Raw genomic sequence first — 22,757 nt, 5'->3', positions numbered from 1 at the left:
CCGCGGTCTAGGAGCTGCTCGACGCGGCGATGATCTCTGCATTGAATTGCTGCTACGAGGGCGTTCGTTGCGCCCACTTTATCGGCATCAGCCAGAGTTCGAGGTCTCCTTCGTGGCATTGTAAATGGTTCGGCCTCGATATGTGTAGTTTTGATGCTATCGAGGTCAAGTTGGGAGATGTCACCAACAAGAGCATCAAATTCTGTGCTTGAGTGCGAATGGTAGTTATCGTCATGACCGTGTGGCATACCAGGCTTCCGATTCTGGTTAGGGTCGAAGTAAGAGCTTGTAGAACTGGATGTGTACGGAGTGGTTGGACTGTCTAGTGAATCGAGGCTGTGAACCATCGTATCACTCCGGGTTCCGAGAGATTCATTCCTCAACGGGAAGGCTCTGTCCCCGCGTCCATGCGGTGCCGGCGGCGCCATCAATTGTGGAGTCATTCGCGGGTGATCCAGACTTCGCTGTCTCTGGACTTGACCGGGACGATGTGTCTCATCGGAAGCTACAGACGCAGGCGGGGGCTTGCGTCGGGTACCTTTACCGTCGAGCGCAGAGGCAAGTCCGATATAGCCAATGCCAACCTCGCTCTCGATGTCTGCACCAGCGTGCCACTGGAACATGAATGCGCTGATTTTGAGGTCCTCACGAGTCTTAGCTAGTGTATTGGCCATGCCATGAAGTCCACTATCTCCGAATGTGCGTGAGAACCAGCGACCCATGGATCCTTTCTTTTCTTGCTCAAGCTGCTTTCCGATCATGTGATCGAGATTTTGAAAGTCTCTTTGGGCAGCACGAAATTTCTTGTCTAAGACGGAGATCATGTCAAGTGGCCATGATTGACCCTCACTCACGACCTCGCCGAGTCCATACTCGATAGTGGCGAAGACTTGACACGTGTCGAGCAGATCGTTAGCTAGGACGTCGAAGCCATGAGGAAGATGCCTGGCAATAGCAGATAACTCAGCCATGCGTTCGGCGACGCGATCACCAGCTGCCGATGTGGTTTTGCATAGCCGCAAACATTGTTGCTGGGCCTTGGAGGAATGGGCCATGCCGCGGTGTCGTTCAGGATGTAGGTGATTCTGGCTGTAGTTATGAGTCCCGTGAGAAACCTGTGGAGCAGAAGGATATGGATGAAACTGCTGCAAAGGCTGAGGCCGAGATGGTTGATAGGCGGAAGCGCTACTCTCTGGGTGAACACCAGAGCCAAGTGTATGAGCAGAAGAGTCTGATACTACACTGGGAGTCGATGGCCCTAGACCAAGTGCTTCCTTAAAATCGAAGACAAGGGGTTCCTTAGGAGGGACAGAGGGAGGGGAGCCTTTATTGAAAGAGTACGTTCTAGCGGACAGATTGGCGTCCTCAAGGGCCAGTTCATTCCATCGGGATGCCATGGGCGAGAACGAACTATTAAAACGAGATGATGGCGGAGAGAAGGAGTGAAAAAACCACAGAATAGAAGTAAGGTCGAGAGATTGCTGGCTGATAGGTCTTTTTGACCTATGGGCATGCCGGCTATGCAGAAAATAAACTTTGTGACCCTTTCCAGACCTTGTTCCATGACAGCGGCTGGATGCTACGGCACCTGAGCTCTGGGGCACACGCAAGAGAGCGTAGGACAAGTACACATTTGGAGTTGCGAGGTCCTAGACACAGCCAACCAGGTTCGACATAAAATGCTCCTTAATGCTCCACATCTAGAACCTTGGGTGTCTCGATGTATCGATTGGAAGCCAACTTATCAGAGCACGGCTCGACGTGACGCAGCCAGCCCAGAAGGCTCCACAAGGCTGTATCAAGACTGTTCCATTACTAGGAGAAACCTTGATCGGCAAGAGGATCGCGATATGTCATGGAAGACAGTGCAGTCGCATTCCCATACTCGGTTTCAAGAAGCTTAATGATCTGCAGGACAAGAGCATCCAGACAGCCTGGACCCTGTTCTCTCCATGTGACAACCACGTTGATCTGGGGACCCCCGGCAAATGTGCAGAGCGAGGGGATCGCACAACACAGCAATACACGGAGCAAACGTTTGCGCTGAGGGAGATCCAGTCCAGATCTCGGAGGCGGTGTCTTAGCGCAAACTTTGTTACCCAACAAAAAACGTGGTGGGCATGAGTCGATTGGTGCAGGTGGACCTTAACATCGGTCCAGGATGGTAAAAATACGATGCCGGGCAGAGAGAAAGGAGCCAGACTCGGACAGAGGCGATGGAAGGATTTTAGAGAAGGATGAAGCTGGAGATGATGAAGGTGAAGATGTTGAGCCGTGAACAAGTCCGAGACCGAGACGGAGGTTTCGATAGCGAAGTAGTTGCGCCCACATGGGGTCTGGTCACTTGACACTCGGACTCGTGTCACGTGGGTATACACATACGGTATATCTCGGTATAGGTAGTTAGTCATCCTTCTTATTAGTTACGGTAGAAGAGTATAGGCTAGTGACAGCTCGGAGCAACGTCTTTGGCTCGGCCGTGCCTGGACCTCAACTTCATCTTCTCCGGTCTACTCCTCATCGCCCTCACTAATGTAAACACCATCTCCTCCCATTCCTTTCGGCGCATGATAATATCAATTGTCATGTTCTATACCTGTCTGAGCTATCCGGCCAGCGCTAATAAGGTTACATCCTTCTTCACAAGCCTTAGTGCTCGTTGTGACGTAGAATGGCTGTCGATTGGAAGCGTAATTACAAGGTATCGTGCATTTCCGGCCCTGTCTTGCGACCAAGACTCTCGCATCGTCAATATGGCTTCTTATACACTAGCATCATGCAGCCATTGGGACCAAAGGTCCTGGGTCGGCGTCACCGGAGCGGCGCGCAATCCTTCGTGCTAGTTGCGCATTGGTAAATCCACAGCTTGATATTGACGCATACTGAGCACATAACTGAGACGATGGCATGAGAGCGTGCTCCCGGTTGAGCAGGTTTTCAAACCAACATGGTGCCAATAATCTCCTCACGGAACACAATCTGCAAGTCACTTCCGTATTTTTTGCACACCACCGTATCGACTCAAGAAGAGATGTTTGGGGACGTCTTGCAGGCAAGATCGACGTGATAGAGAAGACGTGGACAGGTACTGCAGCGTCATCGCTTCAAGCGACACCAAGAGCATGGCTGGGTGCTGTCACCCAATCCTAACGGATCACGTCGATTTGCAAGAATGTTGCGTTGAATACATGTGCTACTAATACATACATCCTGTCTCGCTACTCTGAACCGCCATCTACACTCATCCGGCTCTTTGACTCAAACAGCGCGCTTCACTGAGAATGGATTTGACGTGAACACTCCATTCGGGTCATAGATCTTCCTGATCTCACCCAGTTTCTCGTACTTTTCACGGTCTTCGTAATAACAGTTCCACACCTTGTCAAGGTCCCACTCGCCGTATGAGCCCCAGAGCACCCGACGGTCCTCCCTGCTGAAGATACCCTTGGGACCAACACCTTGCTCATCGTTCACGTTCTGCCATTGCTCCGCATCAACCTTGGAATCTTCGTCGTGGAAGCAGTCCAACACGGCCACAATGGTGCTGTCCCTACGCCAGCTCAGCGATGTTCCATTGTCAGCATTTATTTTGAACTTGGACAATCCTCCTCCAAAGCACTGGAGTTGAACTGCAAGATGCAGGTCTTCAGCATGTTTTCCCACAATCTGCGTGCATCTATCAGTCACCCACTGCGCCCAACCATCCTTCGACAATGTCTTCGAGTTGGTGACGTATGCGCGCTTGACGTATGGTAAGTTGTATTCGCGTGGGTTGGGAAAGATCCACATGGGTGTGATTTTTGACATTGGCGCCTCGATGATGGTGTTACCTTGAAAAGCGCCTTGACCCAGCTCCGTGAACCATTGTTGAGCTCGCTCGTCAAATACTTCACCTGGGGTCAATGGTACCCATTGCGCATATACAACAATCATAGGTGGTCCCAGGTCGTTGCTGTCTCTCAGCGCAGGATTATCGAAACCGTGAGCTGGTAAGTCCGCGCCGTGGTCGATAACGCTTACACATAAGTCGAAATTCGCGGGAAAATTATCGTCTTCGCCCATTTGAACGACCATATCTGTCAACCGTTTCATCACAGCTGGGTCATACAACCAACCCGCCTTCATCGCGCGTGCGCCCTGATGATCCTGGTCGCGATGCACTTCGAGCGTTACATGCGTCAGGACGCCAAAGTTCCCCGGACTCCCACCCAGCATGGCGTAAAACAGCTCCGGGAAATGCGTGCGATCGACCTCGAGCTCTTGCCCATCATGCGTGATGATCTCCAGCGTCCGAACATGATCCGACAGCAGACCAAAGCTGCGACCAAGCTGTCCATATCCTGCCTCAACTTAGTACATTTACCTCTTGGGGTGATCTGGAATTACGTACCCCCGGTCTGGACATGACCTCCTAACATAACATGACCACACTGGCCATGCGGAACGAATAGACCATTCGCGCCAAGCATAGCATTGAAGTCGTTAAGACGCCAGCTTACACTGACTCGCACAAGTGACCTCTTATGTTCTCCATCAATTTCCTCGGTTGAGAACCATTCACCCGCAAATGTCTCTGACAGATCAATCTGAATATTCTGGGATGTCGTTGAGGATGCACCACTATACTGGTGTCCCCCCGTGCGGATCGCGACAGCGATCCTCTGTTCATTGGCGTATGCAAGTGCAAGCTTGATGTCGTCTTTGTTCTTCGGCTTGATGATCAGGAGAGGGTCTAGCCCCTGGTCGTCATGATTTCCGCCGAAAGTGGCATATTGGATACGTGCGGTATCGTATTCGGGCGTGTCGGCTTCGAACTGGGCGCCGGTAATGCCAGTGATTTTAACCATCTTAATCCAGAATTGGCTGTTCGGTATCAGTGAGACAGTGTGTATGTATCTTAGGAATCAGTTGTATTATCACTGCCGGACTACGCAGAATCCGTTCGCGCTTTATACACGGCAGTCTTAGCCATCATTACATCTTACGATACACTGCAGATGGTTGACGGCCTCGTTTGGGGCCAAGAGAGAGGACCACTCATGGCGATATCTCTGAGGTCAGGCCGTGACCTGGCTGCATAGTGACAGTGGCATCTACTCAGCACGCTCAGCTTGTGGTATTGATTGGTCCGGAAGTCGAAACACTGCCATGCTCACCTTTTTCTACAAATATACAAGCTCGTCTGCATCGAGCCACCAACTCGTCAGATCTTTCTATAGTTCGGTAGGTACGGGGAACTAGACTTGTAAGCCACACTAGTTAAGATGCGCGTAACTCGATCCGTGCGACGCCAAGGTAGAACGGTTGGCACTGTGACGCTTCAGCCTCGTTTACCACTACTTCTTAGGCCCCCGGAGGTTTACTGCGGCTGAGAATCTCACCAGGCATCAGTATCATCTATTTGTATACCTGCTCCACTACTTCACCCCCGTAAATGACCCGGAGACTGCGCTTGATTCAAGTCCAGACGAGATGGTCAATTGTTGAACGTCATATTTTCCTTGTTTCCGATGCGCGAGTGAGATCCTTCATACCATTCACCAGCACGAGCGAAAGGCATCAGACGTAGATACCTGAAGGTTGCTAATTGTGTATCCGCTGCCTTCACAATAACTTAGACCGGAGATTAAGGTAATATTGACGAGGCTGAATTGTTCGTGTTGGCGTGTTGGTATCGTGTTGATGCGGACGCGCGCTCCGAAACTGAGTCCACGAATCAGCGATCAGGAACGACACCAACACCCGCTTTGAGCCTTGTTGCCTTGTTGACTGGCTGCCTTTCCGCCTTGCTCCCTTTTCGCCTTTGGCTAAAGGGGCAAGAGCACCCCAGCGTACGAGCGTTGAGTGTGAACGTAACACTTTGTTGATACTTCATGGGATGCATTACGAGATAGATGCCGGCATGGTCCATTTTAGGAGGTAAATCATTCAATCATATGTCCTGGTGAGGACTAAGCTCATGAAAGTAGCAAGACACCACGCGTGCAATCTACATAGCGTGCGTGGAAATAAATGAGCGAGTTCCAATCTCCACGACCGCAGCCTCCAATCCTCCAGCCGTCGCTGTTACTATCGTCGTACCACTCATGTCCGGAATAGATCGCACTACAACCAGTGCCATACCGTTGAATGCAGCTCGCATAGTGGACTGGAAACTCACGTAGTCGCCTGCAAATCCGTTGTCTGTCGCAATAATCTCACCTGTGCCATTTACGGAGAACGTGATATGTGCATTCGCGTCAGGCACAAAATTCCCATCTGCATCAAGCACCTCCGCCGTCACGAATGAGAGATCTTCTCCATCCGCAGCAACGACACTCCGATCGGCAGTAAGCACTAGCTTCGAAGCCTGCCCAGCAGTCCTCACTCTGTCCTCTGCCCAGAATGTCCCATTCTTCCACGTCACAACTCTGAGCTCTCCTGGCTCATATATTACCTGATCCCACCTAAACCGATAGGCATCCGCATCCTTCGTCAATCGTCCCTGTGATACATTGTTGACGAATATCTCGCCCTCGTCTGCTGACGTGAACACATGAACAGGCGTGATCAACCCCTCTCGCCCAGCCCAAGTCCAGTGCGGCACGATCTTCGCCATTCTTGTCTCTGATCTCCACCGTGCCTGATACAGCCAGAACCGCTCTTTTTTGAACCCGGACAGGTCTAGGACCCCTGATATCGTGCTTCGCGTGCCTTCGTAGGGATACGGCTCCCCGAGATGATCGAAGCCAACCCATACGAACCCACCTGCGACGAAGGGGTGCGTGTCCTGCGCGGCAAAGACTTTCTCGGGCGACGAGCCTGCTTGCGACGTGTACAGCTCGTACGCACTGACTTCCTTCAGCGTCGAATTCCCGCCTCCGTCTGCGACCAGACTTGTGTCGTTCGCGGGCGCACTCGTCAGGTTGGTTACGGGAAAGAAAAAGGTGCCTCGTGTGCTCAGTGACCAGGCAATTTCACTGCCAAAAATTGCCTTTTCGGGGAACTTCGCATGGAAGGCGTCGTATTGCGGCGGACTGCGGTTGCCTGTTAAGTGCTCGTAGCCTGGCCCATAGCGGATCCCTTCGCCCTGGTAGTTTAGTGCGATGACGTCGAGTGCATTGGGCAGGGATTGGTTAGGCTTGGACAGATTCATCGAGCACGTCGAGAGGCGCGTGGGATCTTCTTGCTTGACGATATCGCCCAGAGCAGTCGCTATCACCGCGGCGCGAGCGTCGAGCGCGACGCTCTGTTCCGGGACTTCATTTCCGAAGGACCACATAAACACCGACGGGTGATTGCGATCGCGCCGAATGAAGGAGCGCAGATCGGGCTCGTGCCAGTCTGGGAAGATCAAGTGGTAGTCCGACGGTGTCTTTGCGACTTCCCAGCAGTCGAAGATCTCGTCGAGTACGAGCATGCCCATGCGGTCGGTGAGATCGAGGAGCTCGGGAGCGGGCGGGTTGTGCGCCGTGCGGATTGCGTTGACGCCCATGTCTTGCAGGATCTGTAGTTGTCGTTCGGCGGCGCGCGTGTTGAATGCGGCTCCTATGGGGCCTAGGTCGTGATGCATGTTGACGCCTTGGATGTAGACGCGTTTGCCGTTGATCAGTAGGCCGTTCGTAGAGCTCATTTCAACGGATCTGATGCCGAAAGTGGTGTTGTATGTGTCTATGAGCATGCTCTCTCGGTATAGCTGGGTCACAGCCTTGTAGAGAGAGGGCGTCTGGGATGGTACTGGACCCCAGAGCCGTGGACGATCAATTTTGAACGAGATATTGGTTGCAACTCTTTCATTTGGAGGGATGTCCAGGAATGTGGACTGTCGGTTAGCTATTTTGTTGCCAGAGAGGCCAGATCTTGATTCCACTTCGAATGTGGTTGTCACGACTTCAACACGCTGAATCTCGTCCTTTCCGCTATTCTCAATCTGAACGCTGAGATCGACTGTTGCTGACTCCTCAGTCACATCTCTCGATATTACATGTGTTCCGTACTGCACAACATGAACGGGAGAGACACTTGCGATCCATACGTTGCGATACAACCCAGCTCCTGGATACCAACGAGAGAACGTATCCCAGGGACCCTCCGTGCGAATGGCCAGCAGATTCTCTTGTCCGAATCTCACAAAGGGGGTGAGATCCAGCTGAAAAGAGTTATACCCATACGCCCAGCCTCCAACGAAGTTCCCATTCAACCAGACCATAGGATACGACATCGCTCCATCAACCTCAAGCAACAAGTTCCCATCCTTGTACTCAGCTGGAATCGTTACTGTATTCCGGTACCAGCCCACGCCATAAACTGGCAAAGATCCCATAGAGGACAAAAAGCTATCATTCTGGAACGGGCCTGCAATAGCCCAGTCATGCGGCACGGTGATACTCTGCCAGGACGAATCATCGAAGTCGTTCCATACGAAAGAAACATTAGCCCCCGGATTGCCGGGCGGCCGCGCGTGGTGTTTGTCCGTGTCCCTGATATATTGGTTTGCATCGGGCAGGATCCACGGTCTCAATACCTGGAGCTCCGTGCCATTGGCATCGGGGCGAAGGTCGTATATCAGACCATCCGGGTTTGATTCAGACCGTTGGAAGCGCCATCCTGTATGAAGCCTTATCCGCTGTCGTCCGGGTGATGAGTGGTTTAATTCACTGGGTAGCCCAGTCGCGTGCACAATCACCACGATGTATAGACAGGCTATGAGAACATGCGTCCAAAGACTCTGCCGCAGATTAACATGCATTTTGTTAGTAAATACACAAGTGGGATTTCCATCGGCAGAGGAACATTGAGGGCAGCAGTGCTGCTAAATACATGGTCGAGACCCCGACTGATGATCGTTATGTGGCGTGGCATGGAGAATGAGAATTTCCGGATAAAACTATCAGTAAGTGGTCTTATTGGATAGCGGTAGGGATCAACCCTACGTCGTGAAGAGGGGAGGATGTGGGTCTTTATCTTGGCTACCCGCGAATCTGGGGTATATGCTTGTTAGCTGGCCGGCTAAATGCAATGTTCGCTGTCTCTGCGAACGAGTTAACGAAGTGCAAGTTGATGTTAGGTTGAAAACTTGCATATAAAACTTCTACTTTATCCTTTTAGCGGGAATACTGAAGTGGAAGGTCTATATATTAAGTACTACTGATACTTTTCTCGGATTTGGGGATTATATCTTCCAAAGCTTGTTTGTAGCACTATTTCATCAGACCAACTTATTATATTACCATTTATGTAGGCCTAGTAACATCACCTGATAATAAGAGAGTATACTCGTTACTTCCTGCTCTTATTTTTTGTTGCTCTACTTCCCTAAAGTGGTCAAGATGCATCAAATCTCTATCGAAGACATCTCTTGTTATGAGTTGTTTGTTTGACCCCTACAGTGAACGCCTAGGCTGTTCTAAATTCGCTCGGAGAACTACGACGGAGTATCCCGCCTTACAGAGCATATGCGTGTAGCTGAATAATTTGATCGTGGCCGACTTCCACGGAATTTACCCATGCTCTATTCACTCGATTCGACAACGTCATCCTATTTTTCACGTAAAAGCTTAGTTGGAGACGTACCAGTGTATCCATTTACCATATAAATACTCACATGCTGCCCTCCAAGATCCTGTTCGTGTCGCGATAAACTTACCGCGTGTCTGCCTTCAGTCATGGCTGGCTCGTCAGTGACCTCCCACGAGGTCGCACTGCGTACTTTGCAAGATATTCTGCTCGATTTCAACATCCCTTTACCCACCAGTGAGAAAGGACCCACAATCAGTTTCATCGGAGGCATTCCGCCGGTGTCGGAGACTAAAAGCGAGAAGATCAATCTGTCACTCATAGGCACAATACCGGCATTGGCAAATGCTGTCACAGCAGCGCAGATATGGGAGGCTCGAGGGGGCAAGCGACAATGCGTTGAGTCTGATCTGCGGCGCGGACACAACTATATCGATCCGGATATTGGGATGACGCCTTCACTCAATGGACAGGAGATACCGTTGGATATGGTGGCTGGCAATCCTTTTCTTTTCAATATCTTTGAGACAAGGGATGGACGGTCGGTCGTCCTGAGTGCTGTGTACGTTGATCTGGTGTATCGATGGAGTGCATTTTTGGGTTGTTCGGTTGCAGAGAGTGCTGTGAGGAACGCAGTGAGGAAGTGGAATTCGGAAGGTAGGCACTGACGCACTGCGATAGTTTTCCGGGTTGGCCTGACGTTGATGATAACCACAGAGCTCGAAGTTGCGGCTGCTGCAGCAGGCATGCCCATGGCCATCTGTCAGACTGAAGAATCATGGAGTTCACATCCTCAAGGCAGTCATTTGGCCCAACTGCCATGGGTTCCCACTGAGCCTGCAAAGAGCCTTCAACCCATAACAGAGAATATTCCTTGGTCGTATCTTCCCGATTCATGCCACCGACCATTATCAGGTATAAAGGTTCTCTGTCTCACTCACGCCATCGCTGGTCCATCCGCCGGCCGAACCCTCGCTGAACACGGGGCTTCTGTTCTTCAAATCATGTTCACTCATGGGTTTGAGCACCCCTTCGTCTACACATACGCCAACCTAGGTACTGCATCCTCTCGCTTGAACCTCCATAGGGGAAGTGATGTATCTCGTCTCAGAGATCTGGTCGGGCAAGCACATGTATGGATCGATTCGTACCGAGCAAATGCTATTTCGAAGTTCGGGTTCGGCGAAGAAGATCTACGTCGGATCAACCCGGGGTTGATTGTTTGTCGCACGCGCTGCTATGGTACAACCGGGCCGTGGGCTTCCAAGCCTGGCTTCGATATGCAAGGTTCGGCTAGCAGCGGTATGATGGCTGTTATGGGCGAGGGAGAGGAAGATGCAAAGCCTAGGTGGCCACCTGGGATGGTGATCAATGACTACACGACTGGGTACGCGACGGCTTTGGCGGTGCAAAGCGTATTGTTGAAGCGGTTCACCGGAAAGACTGACCCTGCGATCGGCTGGAATATCAGCCCCAGTCTGTGTGGTACAGCAATGGGCATTCTCAAGTACTTCAAGACAAGTCGCTTCGGTGCAGTTCAGGATTCAGGTTCGAGAGCACTGCCACCGGAAATGCTTCAAGGTCAGACAAACTTGGGGTATTTGAAAACGCTGGCACCGTTGCCCAAGATGAGCCTGACGCCCCTGGCATACGAACTCTGTATTTTGCAGACAATCGGCTCTAGCAGGCCGGTGTTTCCAGGATTCGACGATGGATATGACGTGTTAGCCTTGGATCCGATGCGGAAAGACGAAGTTGCGGAGTCATTCGTCAAAGGATCTAAGGACAAAATCGAGCGGCTTTTGCACCTTGGCCAGCAAGCGAGAGCAAAATTTGAGACGTAGTGTCATGATAGACAAGACTTCTGCAGTACAGTCGCGGTCTCTCTTTCTCGTCTCCTTGGGTAACGTCGCATAGTCTGGTCAGTCGTAATAATAACATCGTACTGCAAAGGAACCGGCTGACCCAGGCTATTTATGCAACGCCTGATGATACACACTATCTTAAGATGTGCAAATATTCCTATGCGTCGTAATAGACGCTCATAGTCTGTCGTAGGATCGTAGTGTTATATGGTCATATGACGTTATGAAAAATCTACAGAGGACGAACACAACTTTAACGAATGGTGTCTGGCTCCATATCATTCCGGTCTTAGTGGAGCAACATGAACCTCAGATGACGAGGCAGGAGTATATACGGTGTCATAAAAAATTCCCGAACCTGACCATGGAAACGCCAATTGTCTGGCACGGAATTTAGCAAATCATTAAGTTCGTCATCGTGATCAATGGCCAGCTTCTGCTCTCCATATAGCTGCATCAAGTTCCTTTACGACGCAGCACGCCGCGACGACCTTGAAACTCTCACAGGTATTCTTAGCCCTCCCACCCATACCATTTCGTTTCTGCGGATCGTCCATCCGACCTACGTCGAAACAAGCAAGGCATAACTTCAAAGCTTCATCAGTGCCACTCTTTTGACTAAATCGTTCATCTTCATCCTCTTCCAGTGCCATGAGATTACGTCTACGCATCATGGTAGCTCCCCATTTCGTGATACGATCAAATTCGTCCTTGAGTTTCATGGACTTGTCGCGTTGGCGTGGCGTTTGAGAGCCTGTTTTGTTAAAGATGTTACCAGTGAAAAATTCTAGCTCGGTGAGAGTCTTAGATGCATGCTCCGAGTAGTCGGCAGTCGTGGTTGCGACGCCGCCTTCGTATCTGGAGGGAATCAGAGTTCGGAAGCAGGCTAGGACAAGAACACCCACGCGTGACGAATTTCCCAGGCCTCCTTTATGTGCGACTTCGAATACCTCATCTGTGTATACGAGTGGTCAAGCTCATCATACACGTAGTCTCGGAACATTGACCATATGTCAACATCTGGCTTGTAACTAGTCTTGACTTCGTCATACCAAACTTTCTTTTCATCTACTGCGCGATAGAGCCGTCCAAGAGCTTTGTCGGACTTGTAGTATGAGTAGGAAGGTCCTGTACTTTCTTCGTCTGCATTCACCTCCGCACTTGGAGCGGTAGGCGCGTCAAATATGATCTCGGTACGATCCTTGATATTTGCAATAGGAGCGGGCGCAAGGCTACGTGTATGTAAGTCTCTTTTTGCTCAATACCAGGCTACTTGAGTTGCTTTCACTTACAAATCAGGCCGGTGACGATCAATTTTTAGACCTCTTAGTTGAGACATGTCGATAGGAATACCTGTTTTCGAGTAGTCAACACCTGTTGAATGCATCTCTGCAAGAGTCTTGCACCCTGGATGAAGGATTAGCGAGGCGTGCTATCATAGCTGGGTACCCGAGTAACAAACCAGCATCAATAGTGCCGGCATCTTTTTGATCTGCAAGACACATATGCTTCACAGCAATGATGCCCAGTTGATCTGTCTCCATGAATTTGACGAAGAAGCTAGACATGTCTTCTTTCGTCACAGGTCGGTCGAGACTGATAGGGGTTACACGAGCATAGTCTGCTGGCTTTTGTACATATCTACACTCACGGACCGCGTTTTGATCCCAGATGATGTTATAAATATCACCATCAAGGTCACCACCGCTCAAGCAGCTCGGCAAGTCTCTCTGGCCCTTTTGAGAGAAGATGATGCAATTGCGATGTGCTCTGAGTGAGTGGTAATCCGGTGGAACAATGTTTGTAGCAAGTTGAATGTCACCAGGATGAAGTGCCGGGGACCTGGTAACGATAATCTGCTGGTTATCAAGATCGAGGAAAGACGTCTTTAAGAAGCCGGACTTCGACTTCTCGAAAGTGATGAAGACCTCACCTTCTTCCAGGTAGCCAGTCTCATCCATGATGCCGAAAAGTGTAACGCCTTCTCGGATCTCTATTCTAGCTTTGTGTTTTAGCAGCCGCAGCTCCCGTAGAATCAGAGTCTCTACAACAGAGCGGAGGAAGCGGTCGTGTTTGTAGCTCGCTCCGATATCGTTTAGACGCCGAATCAACTGCGGAAAACCAATGCTGTCTGCGATTTTCTGGTGCTGGAGATAACTTACGGTATTCGTGACGTTTGCAGTAAGTAGTCGGAGATGGCGGAGTGCTTCTTGTTGACGCGCCGAGAACCAGTTGTAAGATACGCCCAAATCTTCGAGGATTTTGACAAGCTGAGAATTATCATGTTAATATATGAGGCTTTGTATAGGCAACTGTGTACTGAGGACTAGACGTACCTGACGATTCAACATCATGGCAATTGGCTTGCGACCTAGGTCACATATCTCCAGGTTGGCAGTAACCTGACTTTCAAACTTAACCATTGATGGGCGGTAAAGCATAACATTGCCTTGTAGACGGGTATGTAGGCTAATCATGCCTTTCGCTCCACCCCAACGGATCTGAAAGCATGTTGGATACGAGTTCTGGTTGGGTAGCGCTTTGTGTATCAGTTCCAAAGCCGTTTGTGAGATGAGTCCGACGCCGTCGCTGAAAACACGTTCCACGCCATCTGTACGAACACTCACATCCGGGATCTGACGTGTTTTTATACTGTTGTCTGTTAATGAAACAGCAAGAGGGGTCTCGGAGAAGGCCTGGCCGATCCGAGCAGCACAGCGAGCAGGAGACCGAATCTTGTCGAAATTACCGAGCCACTTGATGATGGTGACATAAGACTGTAGCTGCTTCTCACTAAAGAAAGTGGACATGAACCAAGCGGCGTGACTGCGGAGAGACGAGTGCGAAAATCCGAGGAAGCCATACACTCTACCACAGATGCTGATACCTTTATTCAGAACACTAGTGAAGCGATCATATACTTTCCGGTTTGATACAGTGGTGCTAAATTGCAGATCAGTACCGTCCTCCTCACAGAACTGTACGCGCAGAAAGAAATTCGTATGTTCCGGGAAGCGCCTGAGCACACGATTCTTTGCTTCAGGCTCAGGGCCATGAAGGGTAGTTCGAGTTGGTGTTACACGAGCTTTGTAAACCATGACAATATTTTGAAGAGCTCTATCCTAGATGACTATTAGCGACGCGTGGGAATCCCCAACCTTCGAACTTGATTAAGTGCGCGATGAATCTTACAGTGATCAGAGGCTTGAAGAGCGCCTCCCTAGTTTGGATCTCGTTGTCTAACAAGTAATCCCATAGCTCATCTAAGTCGAACACAGATGCGTCAACCTCTGGGCCTGGAAACGGTAGTTGTTCGAACAACTTTCTAATAGCGGTATCAGAGATGCTCTCCGAGCACGTCGCAATTCTCTTCAGTAGGCCCTCAACAGTCGACGGTAGAAGATACCCGTTGCGCACCAGAGCTTCCATCTGGAATAAGACACTGAATGGCACGCTTTTCGTGACATTTTGGATCTGTGCTTGCAAATTCTGCTGATCGAGCCGCAGAGATCTTTCTTGGGACACTTTGGGCTTACAGAGATCTCGCTGCCATATCGAGATAGTCTCGCGTTTGATTAGTCTATTCACGTATACATCAAATGCAAACGCGGACACTGTGAGCTGAAAGACAAGAGTCAGACCCATAATCCTTTGGTGGTCGTAAACATCTTGGGTCAAGCCACTGAGGCGGCTCATATCGGGTCCTTTTTCCGCACGTCGATTGAAGCTTAGTTGTGCCATGGCGCTCTGAAGCTGCTGATCGTGCACTTGATAGAGCTTTGGGGGCTCCCAGAGAGTCAAAGTGAGTGTATGGGAGGCAGCCGATGCAACAAGACTTTCGATGATCCGAAACGGAATTTCAACTTTCTTGCAGCCATGGGAATCCCGATAACTGATAAACAGCGACTGTTTCAAAAATCTCGCCGAGCCTTCGATCGTTGGCCACACAAATTCTGGAAAGTAAGCCAGGCTCTTGCCCATGTACCTATAGCAGCCGCAAGATATACTCTTCGTTGTAAATACCACTGTATCATCTTTCGGTTCTTCTGGGCGTCTGCTAATAGAGGTTAATGCCGTATCATCCCTAATGTTAGATTTCCTACCTCTCTTTTTCCATATGAGAACGATCTTCAGCAACCTTCGCAAGAGATTTGAGAAGGAACGGATTTGGATTCTTGTGGCTTAAGGTGCAGTACACTTCATTTCCAAGTAGATGCAACCTTGCTTTGTACTGAGGCTTACCGCTTAGATTGATGGTCGAGACAGGTTCTTGCTCATGCTGATGTCGGAACCGGATACCATCACCGGTGTGGAGAAATGTAATAGTAGCAAATGCCTTCTTCCTCACCTTTTCGCACCTCCAGTCCCGGATATTCAGAGCTTCCATCACTGGCCTTAGTTGGATGGCGAGGCTCTTGTCTGTCAGATCTCCAGGCACATTATGCATAAAAACTTCCATCACGAAAAGTAGGAGATTCAACTGTACGTGAGATTTCTTGGTTGATGCGAGAAGCAAGGCGGAGCGTACGGGAAGTAATCCGATGAAGTATCTCAGCTAGGCAGGGATGTAGCTGCAAGCAGTGATGCCCCGCTTTAGACGATTCATACTTCATACCAATTAGAGTATTAGACTATTAGTAGAGTACGGCTACTAGATACCAAATTCCAGTAATATTTAGAAGTTCTAGAAATAAATCTCCAAGGACCGAGTCAACTCTATTCGGGACGGACAGTCAAGCCGAAGAGATAGATCATGCTTCCACTCGAGATCAAAAGTAAGAATGCGAAGTATTTACATAACATCCTCCAATTTAGGCTATTATAACGTTATCATTAGATTTTTGTGCAGTATAGGAGCTCTAGGAACTTGGCCTAGCTACCGAAATAGAAGTCTTGTCATTGAGGTTCAACTAAAAAATTAGGCTTAGATAAAGTATGTTATAATTTAACTTATAATCCGAAACGTATAGTATAGCTCTATCACCATACTTCCCTATCCCGACTGAACAGATTCCATAACTCTCGTGAGGATGTTTTGAACTAGAATGATAGAGGGAACTCGCGAGGTGCAGAGATAGTGCCATTATCGCGTACAATGATCATCTTCCTATCACCATCATTCGGCTCAATTGTAACCTCCATATTCATCAGTGGGGACTTAGCAATATTTTCCAGGCTGTCGTCTCTGTCCAGATAAAGATCTAAGACACCATTTCTGATCTTATCCTCAATGTCCCGCTCAATTGAGCGTGCTCCTTCCTGTGAGTCATATACAATATTCTGACAAACTGCTTCTTCGTCTACAACTTCTATATGAATTTTCCCCAAGTATCGTTTATTGTCCTTGTCTGGCGGAGGGTATAGGGAGTCACTCAGCTTGAGGATGTTCTTGTGACTCACGACTGGAAATTCTGTTGGGGAGAACGGAAAGAACGGCACAATTTCTCGGATGCGACCTGCCAGAGGAACCTATTTGAGCGATTAGCGTGTTAATTTCCCAACGTTGGAAAACATGAATGTTTCACTTACCCCAAATCTCTGGCGCATCTTCTGACGGAGGCGCGACTGCAACTCTCTGTAGATGGTCCCATTGACATTCTTCCTTTCTGTATGAGACTTTTTGGCGAGATGGTTGTTGTAGAACGCCGTAATCTCATCGTCGAAAAGATTTGTAGTCATGATGAAGATCATGTTCTTACAACCAACGTTATCACCATTTCTACGGTCTTGATATATACCTGTATATGATTAGAAAGCCCTTTAATGAATAGTGGCAGCCAGAATGCTACAGACCTTCGTCAAATGGCCTGAGCAGTGTGTGATGTACCTCTTGACTTGTTTTCTCAAACTCATCAAGCAGCACAACAGCTCGATTGCCATTCCGATCCGCCAGGAAATTGTTGAGGGGTGATCCGTCTTCGTATCCCTTATATGGCGCATGAGGACCAAAGATATCGTTATTGAACTTCATGTCTGTGCAGTTGACGTTGTGAAAAGACACATTGAGAAGGTCTTTTATTTGGCGTGCTAACTCTGTCTTGCCATGTCCTGAAGGCCCACCAAATATTAAAACTAAAGGTCGCCTATCTTGCACGACAATGTGAGACATAAGGGATTTTTGGATACGCTCGATAGCATAGCGCTGAGCTACAACGTAGAATGGAAGCTCGAATAGGCTTTTCGACTGCGTGTCGCTGAGAATTTGGGACTGAAGTCTGCTGGGACTTTTGTATTCCTCCGCTGTAAAAAGCAGATATCGATCAGTGAGGTTGAGAGCCTTGGCGAGGGCGATTCGAATTCTTCCAGAGCACCAAGTGGCCTTTGGTGGTAGGGCCCCTGGAGGAGCGAGCTTTGCTGGCGCGCGAATATAGTCCTCCCACATGTCGCGAGGTATCAGCTCGTGGTCGGCACCTAGAGCCAACAGTTTTCGTATCATTTCAGTGCCTTGGTGGCGACGAAGTCTACACCAGCCTTCAAGCGCAGCGAAAGCAATCAGAGGAATACTTAAACCAGGTCTCGATGGGAGGGCGACATTGATGTCCCCTCCAAGGCCCACTAGCAAACCGACGACGTCTACGTGCATTGATGCCACAGCGTAAAATAATGGGTTATGGCCATTCAAGTTTGTTGATAAATTTGAACGAACCATTGACACGTCAAAAGAGGAGATGTAGTCTCTTATACTGTTGGACCGAGGTGCGTTCCGTAACACCCAGCACAGTCGCTCTACAGTCATCTCAGTGCGCTTTTGTACGGCGAGTTTGATGTCATCTGCAGCATTCTCTGAAGGTATCCAACGAAAGGGGAAAGGAATATCGGGAAGGTTGATCTCCTGGCTGACTTTGAATTTAGGCATAGTGATCGCGAGACAGCGCTCGAATGGTAGGTACGTAGGGAAAGATTTGATCGATGTTGGAAATGCCTACAAAGATAGAGTGCGTCAGCTTTATATCAGACTCAGAATGATTAGAACAATGCAAGAAAGTTGGACATGAATCACACAAGCACGTTTCAAAGCAACAGTACAGTCCAACAACTATACAGCCTTAGAAACAAATAAAACAACTAAACAAACGACATTTGGCGCTTGCGGTCCATCTGTTTCTCACCAATGGAGATAAACTAGACCGCATACTATCAGGCTAAGCTACAAAACTTGCTGGTAGAACAGTCCGAGTATTATTCGGATAGTTTGCACACCATCACTTGCTCACCAAGTGTCGATTGCGGTGGTGACTACTGTACCTATTATGCAGAACCTTTGCTGGACACGTGATAGCATGGAGCAATGCAGGTCTTTGTGGGTCATCTTGCGTCGTGAGCAGTCACCAGGTACCCGTGATTGCGCTTCAGCCTGATGTAGATACAATGGTTTGACTGATCTCCGTACTGCGAGGACCAAAACATTCTAGTCGCCCGGGGTGCCGTGGGATCATCATGTTCTTGTAGATTGCATGAGATGGGCAATGGCAGGCATCATCGTCAGTTGATTGTATCGAGCTACAAGATTTTACGACTTCTGTCATTGTCTTGACTGATACGTGAGTATGCTATATATAACGTGCTAAGTCACCGTATGTGTGGGGATCCTTGTAGTGAAGTGGGACTAGCGCACGTAGTCAATAAATCGGCTATTGCTCTACTAGCCAATCATCATTGGCTTGGTGACTGTGAGTCTGGCACAAGGGCATGAAAACAGCTTTGCTTTGACGTAAAGTGTGACAAGATTGACGCGTAAAAAATGGATATCGTGTTGTATTGGGTGGCCAACCTTTGTCAGTCAGAGACCTTGGCTGCTCTGCGCCACGCGGACTTCCAACAGGACAGAGGCATTATTATCGGGATGAAATATGATTAAGCTCCGGAACTGCGGTGCGTGGTGTCTTGCCAGAGTGTAATTAGCATGATTGACCGCAAGAGAACAAACTGGGGAGAGAGATGGCCCGGCGCTTGGATCCGCAAAGTGTCTGTGCTCGCTCAGCTCTAGTGTGGCGCAACGCAAATCTTGCATGCCGTTGCTGGGCGAGATCCTAGTTAAGACGCGAAACGACGCTAAACAAGACAGGCGGGTCTTGCTTTTAATAGCGGACCTCCTTATTCCTCTCACCTCTACTTCTTCTACTTCATCCCCTGCAAACACTCTGGTCTCTTCTTTCGCCAACAACTTTCCATTTTACTGCATCGCGTCGCTCTCGAGCTTCATCCTATCGCTAATAATTCACTTCGACTACCAATCGCTTCAACAACTTCAAATCACTTATACTACCCTTCTAATAACTTTCAAAATGTTCTCCAAGATCCTCACCGTTGCTCTTATGTGCGCTGGTGCTCTGGCCCAGGACAGTGCTGTCAGCTCTGTTGTATGTCACACTCCGTTTGGCACGCACTATTCACACGATTATTAACGTCGTACAGCCTTACACCAACGAGAACACCAAATACCTTACCCAGACAAACTCTCTCGGCGTGGTCACTGGCCAGCCGGCTGTTGTGACCAGCCAACCTGACCTCGTCACAAGCCAGCCACAAAACCCTGCTGTTGTAACCACTCAGCCGCCAGCTGCCTCTATCCCTGCCGGTCTCTCGGACGGCCTTCACACCCTCAACTACGGCAACTCGACCTTCGTCGTGTCTGTCAACACCGAAGCCTCCATCAGCTCCGTTGTCACACCTACCCCGTCTCCTACTGAGACCAGCGGCGAGAATGGTGGTGACGAAGAATCCGGCAGCCCATCCGGTGCATCAGGAACCGGCGCCGAACCAACATCCTCCCAGGGTGCTGCTGCTGGCTTCAAGGCTGCTGGTGGTGCTCTTGTCGGTGCTGGTGCGCTCTTTGCTGCTCTCCTGTAAACGGGTGCAAAAAAATACGCGTCTCATTCCTAAAGCTCAATTTGCATTTCTTCATATCGGGCTGACGCTGCGATGCTTTAGACCAGCAAGACTTTGAAGCTCTCATACTTTCATCGACTGATGATACGATATCTTCAGACGATTCAAGTTGGCGAGAGTTGTTCCAGGGCCATGCGAAAACATGTATCACGTTGGGTTTAGTGGTAATTAATGCTCCCCCTATGGGATGGATCTATCAAGCCATTGGTGTGCCTGAGCTACGAGCGCCTGCACGTGTGGTTCTACATTGCTGGATCATTGATATGGCTATTGCATGGCTATTGTGCTCAACTGGCAGCCTTGACAGACAGTCATGGTTCTGTAATTTCAATTAAGGATTAAATTATCATTCTTCATAGCGATTCTCTTGCTGTAAACGTGACTTTCGTGCGTGTGTATTGATGTGTTCTCAGCTCTACACAATGTGACTATCATGAGCTAGAGGCCTATGAATCACACATTCGGAATGATCAGTAGATAAGATCAGCAACGGGGATCGGACATGTCAGGTCTAAGATACTGAAAAGAACGGTGCGAGTCTATACACCAAGTCCGCACCTGAGCCTGCTATAACAAACAAACGCCGAACACCTGACAATGCCACTTGCGCAACGTAATTACCTTCTCTTATTATCATAATGGGGGTGCGACCTGTTCTCCCTCCATCTCGTCGTCCAACTCGTCCTCACTCTCCATCTCTTCATCCTCCTCCTCGAACCCACTCTCCACCTTCGCCGCTTGCAATCGATCCTTCATATCATCCCTCTGCATCGCTTGCCACCGCATCAATGCTGCAGCCGCATGAACCTTGAATCCAAACACCCGTGGCTCGTACCGCCGTTGTGTCTTCGCCGGCATCATCGACGGATATACCTGGAATAGAATATTCTGGAACGAGGTTCCGAAGTAGGCGCCGTCGATGGCGGCATGGCGTGAGGATTTGGGGTTGTAGATGTCTTCACAGCGCGCACAGTAGAGCTTGACCGGGGAGGTGTTGGGTACGTCGGACTGGCCCATCGGGAGGAGCGGTTGCGAGGTGCACATCACGCGTGGGCATTTCCCAAAGTCGGCTTTCTTAAATTTGTCGAGCTAGGAGAACAGATTTGAGGTCAGCTCTCGACACCTCTCTTCGGGTATAGTATATTGATGAATGCGAGGATGGAGGGGCCAAGCTGATATATGGGATGGAACGTATGGCTTTCGGCACACTTACCATCTTTGCCAGCCCTCTCGTCGTAACAATATATCGCGCATGTACCAGTCCGTATAGATGTCTCGCGCTCTTCTCGATTTGCTCCCGCATGTCATCGTCGCAATCTAGGTCAAAGACGTCTGTTACGAGATCCAGCGCATATTGATAGTATTGCACTTCTACGTTGAGTCCTGTCAGATTGAAGCGATCGGTGAGGTATTCTTCGTCAATTTCGCAGAAGTATTCGTTGCCGCGCGAGGATATGAACTGCAAGACATTGGTCAGCATTTTGGTAGAATATGTATTGAAGCTATCATGAGTTGTCTTTGAGTGCTGACATGGGCTGTGTAATAGGTGTTTGCGAGGGGCGCGATCCCCTGTCAATGCTCTGTGTCAACCCGAGCGCTGGCAGGCTTCGCCTTTTGGAGATCTGATCCATGGCGCGTCTTGCCGATGCTTCACAGCCATGGTGGATCCTTAATGATAGCTCCAATCCCCATGTTTGCGTTAATCCTTTGCTGCATCATGTTGTATGTCTTGTACTCTCACGCCGCGTGTCCATGTGTGTAGAATGAAGGTAGGTGTGTTGACTTACCCAATCGCGCCAGTAACTTGTGTAATCGCTGTCCGTTTCGCTTTCGAAGTCGGCCATGTTGGCTTGGGTGGTGAGATTGGTCCGACAGACAACACGCGCCTGCTGGAAGACCTTTGCGCAGCAGACAGATGGTCTTTGGGAATGAGAAACGAAGATGAGAGCCGTTAATATGCCCCACTACCAGAATGACCCGCGTGGCTGAGGGTCGTGCGCGGAGATTGTTCGGATCTAATGCTCGCAGGTCAGGCAGTAAAAATCTCCTTGTTGAAAAATCCTTACTAGGCTTTCAAGCATAATGACCATGTACAACCATAATACAAGCTAACAGAAGGATCACAGGGCAATTGAATCTCAGCACCTCTTATGTGCCCAATTGTATCATCCCCAGCTTCACCGGACTCAGAGCCCACGTGCTTGAGTTACGCTCTCTTGCAGCTCCACAGCCACGATGATCTGTCGCACGCTCAGATTTGCAAAACCTTAATCTATAGTCATAATGATATGTGCGACAGTGATCTCACAAGCCGTACGGCTGTAAAGGACTTACTCCTCCCGTTAGCGCTCTTATACTTGCAGCGGCTAACCCCTCTGACGCGTACCAGACACGATATCATGTGCATCCCTCTCCATTTATCGAGCAAGAGTTTAATAACGGAAATTGGCGGGTAATGGATCTATGATAAACTCAACTACACTTTAGGACATTTTTTACGTGTTCCAA

General features: G+C 49.4%; 7 protein-coding genes across 7 annotated transcripts; 2 read left to right on the top strand and 5 right to left on the bottom strand.

Annotated features, from left to right (window-relative positions):
- Nucleotides 1–3,024: 3,024 nt before the first annotated feature.
- Nucleotides 3,025–5,340, bottom strand: EJ05DRAFT_472999 (FAD-binding domain-containing protein). The gene is made up of 3 exons (XM_033743298.1): nucleotides 5,157–5,340; nucleotides 4,391–5,093; nucleotides 3,025–4,340 (listed from the first exon to the last, which is right to left on the bottom strand). Exons 2-3 carry the CDS (start codon nucleotides 4,845–4,847, stop codon nucleotides 3,259–3,261), a joined length of 1,539 nt encoding a protein of 512 aa, XP_033604518.1. The 5' UTR covers nucleotides 4,848–5,093; nucleotides 5,157–5,340; the 3' UTR covers nucleotides 3,025–3,258.
- Nucleotides 5,341–5,896: 556 nt separating this feature from the next.
- Nucleotides 5,897–9,131, bottom strand: EJ05DRAFT_530432 (beta-galactosidase). The gene is made up of 3 exons (XM_033748974.1): nucleotides 8,800–9,131; nucleotides 6,082–8,605; nucleotides 5,897–6,051 (listed from the first exon to the last, which is right to left on the bottom strand). The coding sequence occupies exons 1-3, from the start codon at nucleotides 8,839–8,841 to the stop codon at nucleotides 5,990–5,992; spliced, it is 2,628 nt and encodes an 875-aa protein (XP_033604517.1). The 5' UTR covers nucleotides 8,842–9,131; the 3' UTR covers nucleotides 5,897–5,989.
- Nucleotides 9,132–9,644: 513 nt separating this feature from the next.
- On the top strand, nucleotides 9,645–11,339 carry EJ05DRAFT_496937 (CoA-transferase family III; the record flags this gene model as incomplete). The annotated part of the gene is made up of 2 exons (XM_033746470.1): nucleotides 9,645–10,152; nucleotides 10,213–11,339. The coding sequence occupies 2 exons, from the start codon at nucleotides 9,645–9,647 to the stop codon at nucleotides 11,337–11,339; spliced, it is 1,635 nt and encodes a 544-aa protein (XP_033604516.1).
- Nucleotides 11,340–11,620: 281 nt separating this feature from the next.
- Nucleotides 11,621–15,866, bottom strand: EJ05DRAFT_472996 (RdRP-domain-containing protein). Its single transcript, XM_033743297.1, has 7 exons — nucleotides 15,464–15,866; nucleotides 14,553–15,414; nucleotides 13,697–14,482; nucleotides 12,823–13,630; nucleotides 12,653–12,767; nucleotides 12,266–12,592; nucleotides 11,621–12,218 (listed from the first exon to the last, which is right to left on the bottom strand). The coding sequence occupies exons 1-7, from the start codon at nucleotides 15,817–15,819 to the stop codon at nucleotides 11,783–11,785; spliced, it is 3,690 nt and encodes a 1,229-aa protein (XP_033604515.1). The 5' UTR covers nucleotides 15,820–15,866; the 3' UTR covers nucleotides 11,621–11,782.
- Nucleotides 15,867–16,400: 534 nt separating this feature from the next.
- Nucleotides 16,401–18,216, bottom strand: EJ05DRAFT_496935 (P-loop containing nucleoside triphosphate hydrolase protein; the record flags this gene model as incomplete). Its single annotated transcript, XM_033746469.1, has 3 exons — nucleotides 16,401–16,829; nucleotides 16,890–17,098; nucleotides 17,154–18,216. The coding sequence occupies 3 exons, from the start codon at nucleotides 18,214–18,216 to the stop codon at nucleotides 16,401–16,403; spliced, it is 1,701 nt and encodes a 566-aa protein (XP_033604514.1).
- A 1,276-nt stretch (nucleotides 18,217–19,492) lies between these two features.
- EJ05DRAFT_472994 (uncharacterized protein) lies at nucleotides 19,493–20,447 on the top strand. Its single transcript, XM_033743296.1, has 2 exons — nucleotides 19,493–19,720; nucleotides 19,776–20,447. The coding sequence occupies exons 1-2, from the start codon at nucleotides 19,646–19,648 to the stop codon at nucleotides 20,208–20,210; spliced, it is 510 nt and encodes a 169-aa protein (XP_033604513.1). The 5' UTR covers nucleotides 19,493–19,645; the 3' UTR covers nucleotides 20,211–20,447.
- Nucleotides 20,448–20,608: 161 nt separating this feature from the next.
- On the bottom strand, nucleotides 20,609–22,087 carry EJ05DRAFT_472992 (uncharacterized protein). The gene is made up of 3 exons (XM_033743295.1): nucleotides 22,037–22,087; nucleotides 21,463–21,928; nucleotides 20,609–21,338 (listed from the first exon to the last, which is right to left on the bottom strand). Exons 2-3 carry the CDS (start codon nucleotides 21,727–21,729, stop codon nucleotides 20,883–20,885), a joined length of 723 nt encoding a protein of 240 aa, XP_033604512.1. The 5' UTR covers nucleotides 21,730–21,928; nucleotides 22,037–22,087; the 3' UTR covers nucleotides 20,609–20,882.
- Nucleotides 22,088–22,757: the final 670 nt, after the last annotated feature.

The sequence above is a fragment of the Pseudovirgaria hyperparasitica genome (genome assembly GCF_010093815.1).
Source record: "Pseudovirgaria hyperparasitica strain CBS 121739 unplaced genomic scaffold EJ05scaffold_2, whole genome shotgun sequence".
In the NCBI taxonomy this organism is placed as follows: Eukaryota; Fungi; Ascomycota; class Dothideomycetes; order Acrospermales; family Acrospermaceae; genus Pseudovirgaria; species Pseudovirgaria hyperparasitica.
The sequence above is the reverse complement of the archived record's forward strand: the minus strand, read 5'-3'. Positions and strand labels throughout refer to the sequence as shown.

What these genes read in the sequence shown, in the direction of transcription:
- EJ05DRAFT_472999 (XM_033743298.1), bottom strand. Translation starts at nt 4,847, where the DNA reads ATGGTTAAAATCACTGGCATTACCGGCGCCCAGTTCGAAGCCGACACG. An exon ending in AGGTCATGTCCAGACCGGGG is followed by an intron (nt 4,341 to 4,390) that starts GTACGTAATTCC and finishes AAGTTGAGGCAG; the next exon opens with GATATGGACAGCTTGGTCGC.
- EJ05DRAFT_530432 (XM_033748974.1), bottom strand. Translation starts at nt 8,841, where the DNA reads ATGCCACGCCACATAACGATCATCAGTCGGGGTCTCGACCAT. An exon ending in TCAGTCGGGGTCTCGACCAT is followed by an intron (nt 8,606 to 8,799) that starts GTATTTAGCAGC and finishes CCCGGACGACAG; the next exon opens with CGGATAAGGCTTCATACAGG. An exon ending in ATCTATTCCGGACATGAGTG is followed by an intron (nt 6,052 to 6,081) that starts GTACGACGATAG and finishes CGACGGCTGGAG; the next exon opens with GATTGGAGGCTGCGGTCGTG.
- EJ05DRAFT_472996 (XM_033743297.1), bottom strand. Translation starts at nt 15,819, where the DNA reads ATGGAAGTTTTTATGCATAATGTGCCTGGAGATCTGACAGACAAGAGC. An exon ending in GATCGTCACCGGCCTGATTT is followed by an intron (nt 12,593 to 12,652) that starts GTAAGTGAAAGC and finishes ACATACACGTAG; the next exon opens with CCTTGCGCCCGCTCCTATTG. An exon ending in GCCTGGGAAATTCGTCACGC is followed by an intron (nt 12,219 to 12,265) that starts GTGGGTGTTCTT and finishes GATTCCCTCCAG; the next exon opens with ATACGAAGGCGGCGTCGCAA.
- EJ05DRAFT_472994 (XM_033743296.1), top strand. Translation starts at nt 19,646, where the DNA reads ATGTTCTCCAAGATCCTCACCGTTGCTCTTATGTGCGCTGGTGCTCTG. An exon ending in ACAGTGCTGTCAGCTCTGTT is followed by an intron (nt 19,721 to 19,775) that starts GTATGTCACACT and finishes AACGTCGTACAG; the next exon opens with CCTTACACCAACGAGAACAC.
- EJ05DRAFT_472992 (XM_033743295.1), bottom strand. Translation starts at nt 21,729, where the DNA reads ATGCTGACCAATGTCTTGCAGTTCATATCCTCGCGCGGCAACGAATAC. An exon ending in CGAGAGGGCTGGCAAAGATG is followed by an intron (nt 21,339 to 21,462) that starts GTAAGTGTGCCG and finishes CTGTTCTCCTAG; the next exon opens with CTCGACAAATTTAAGAAAGC.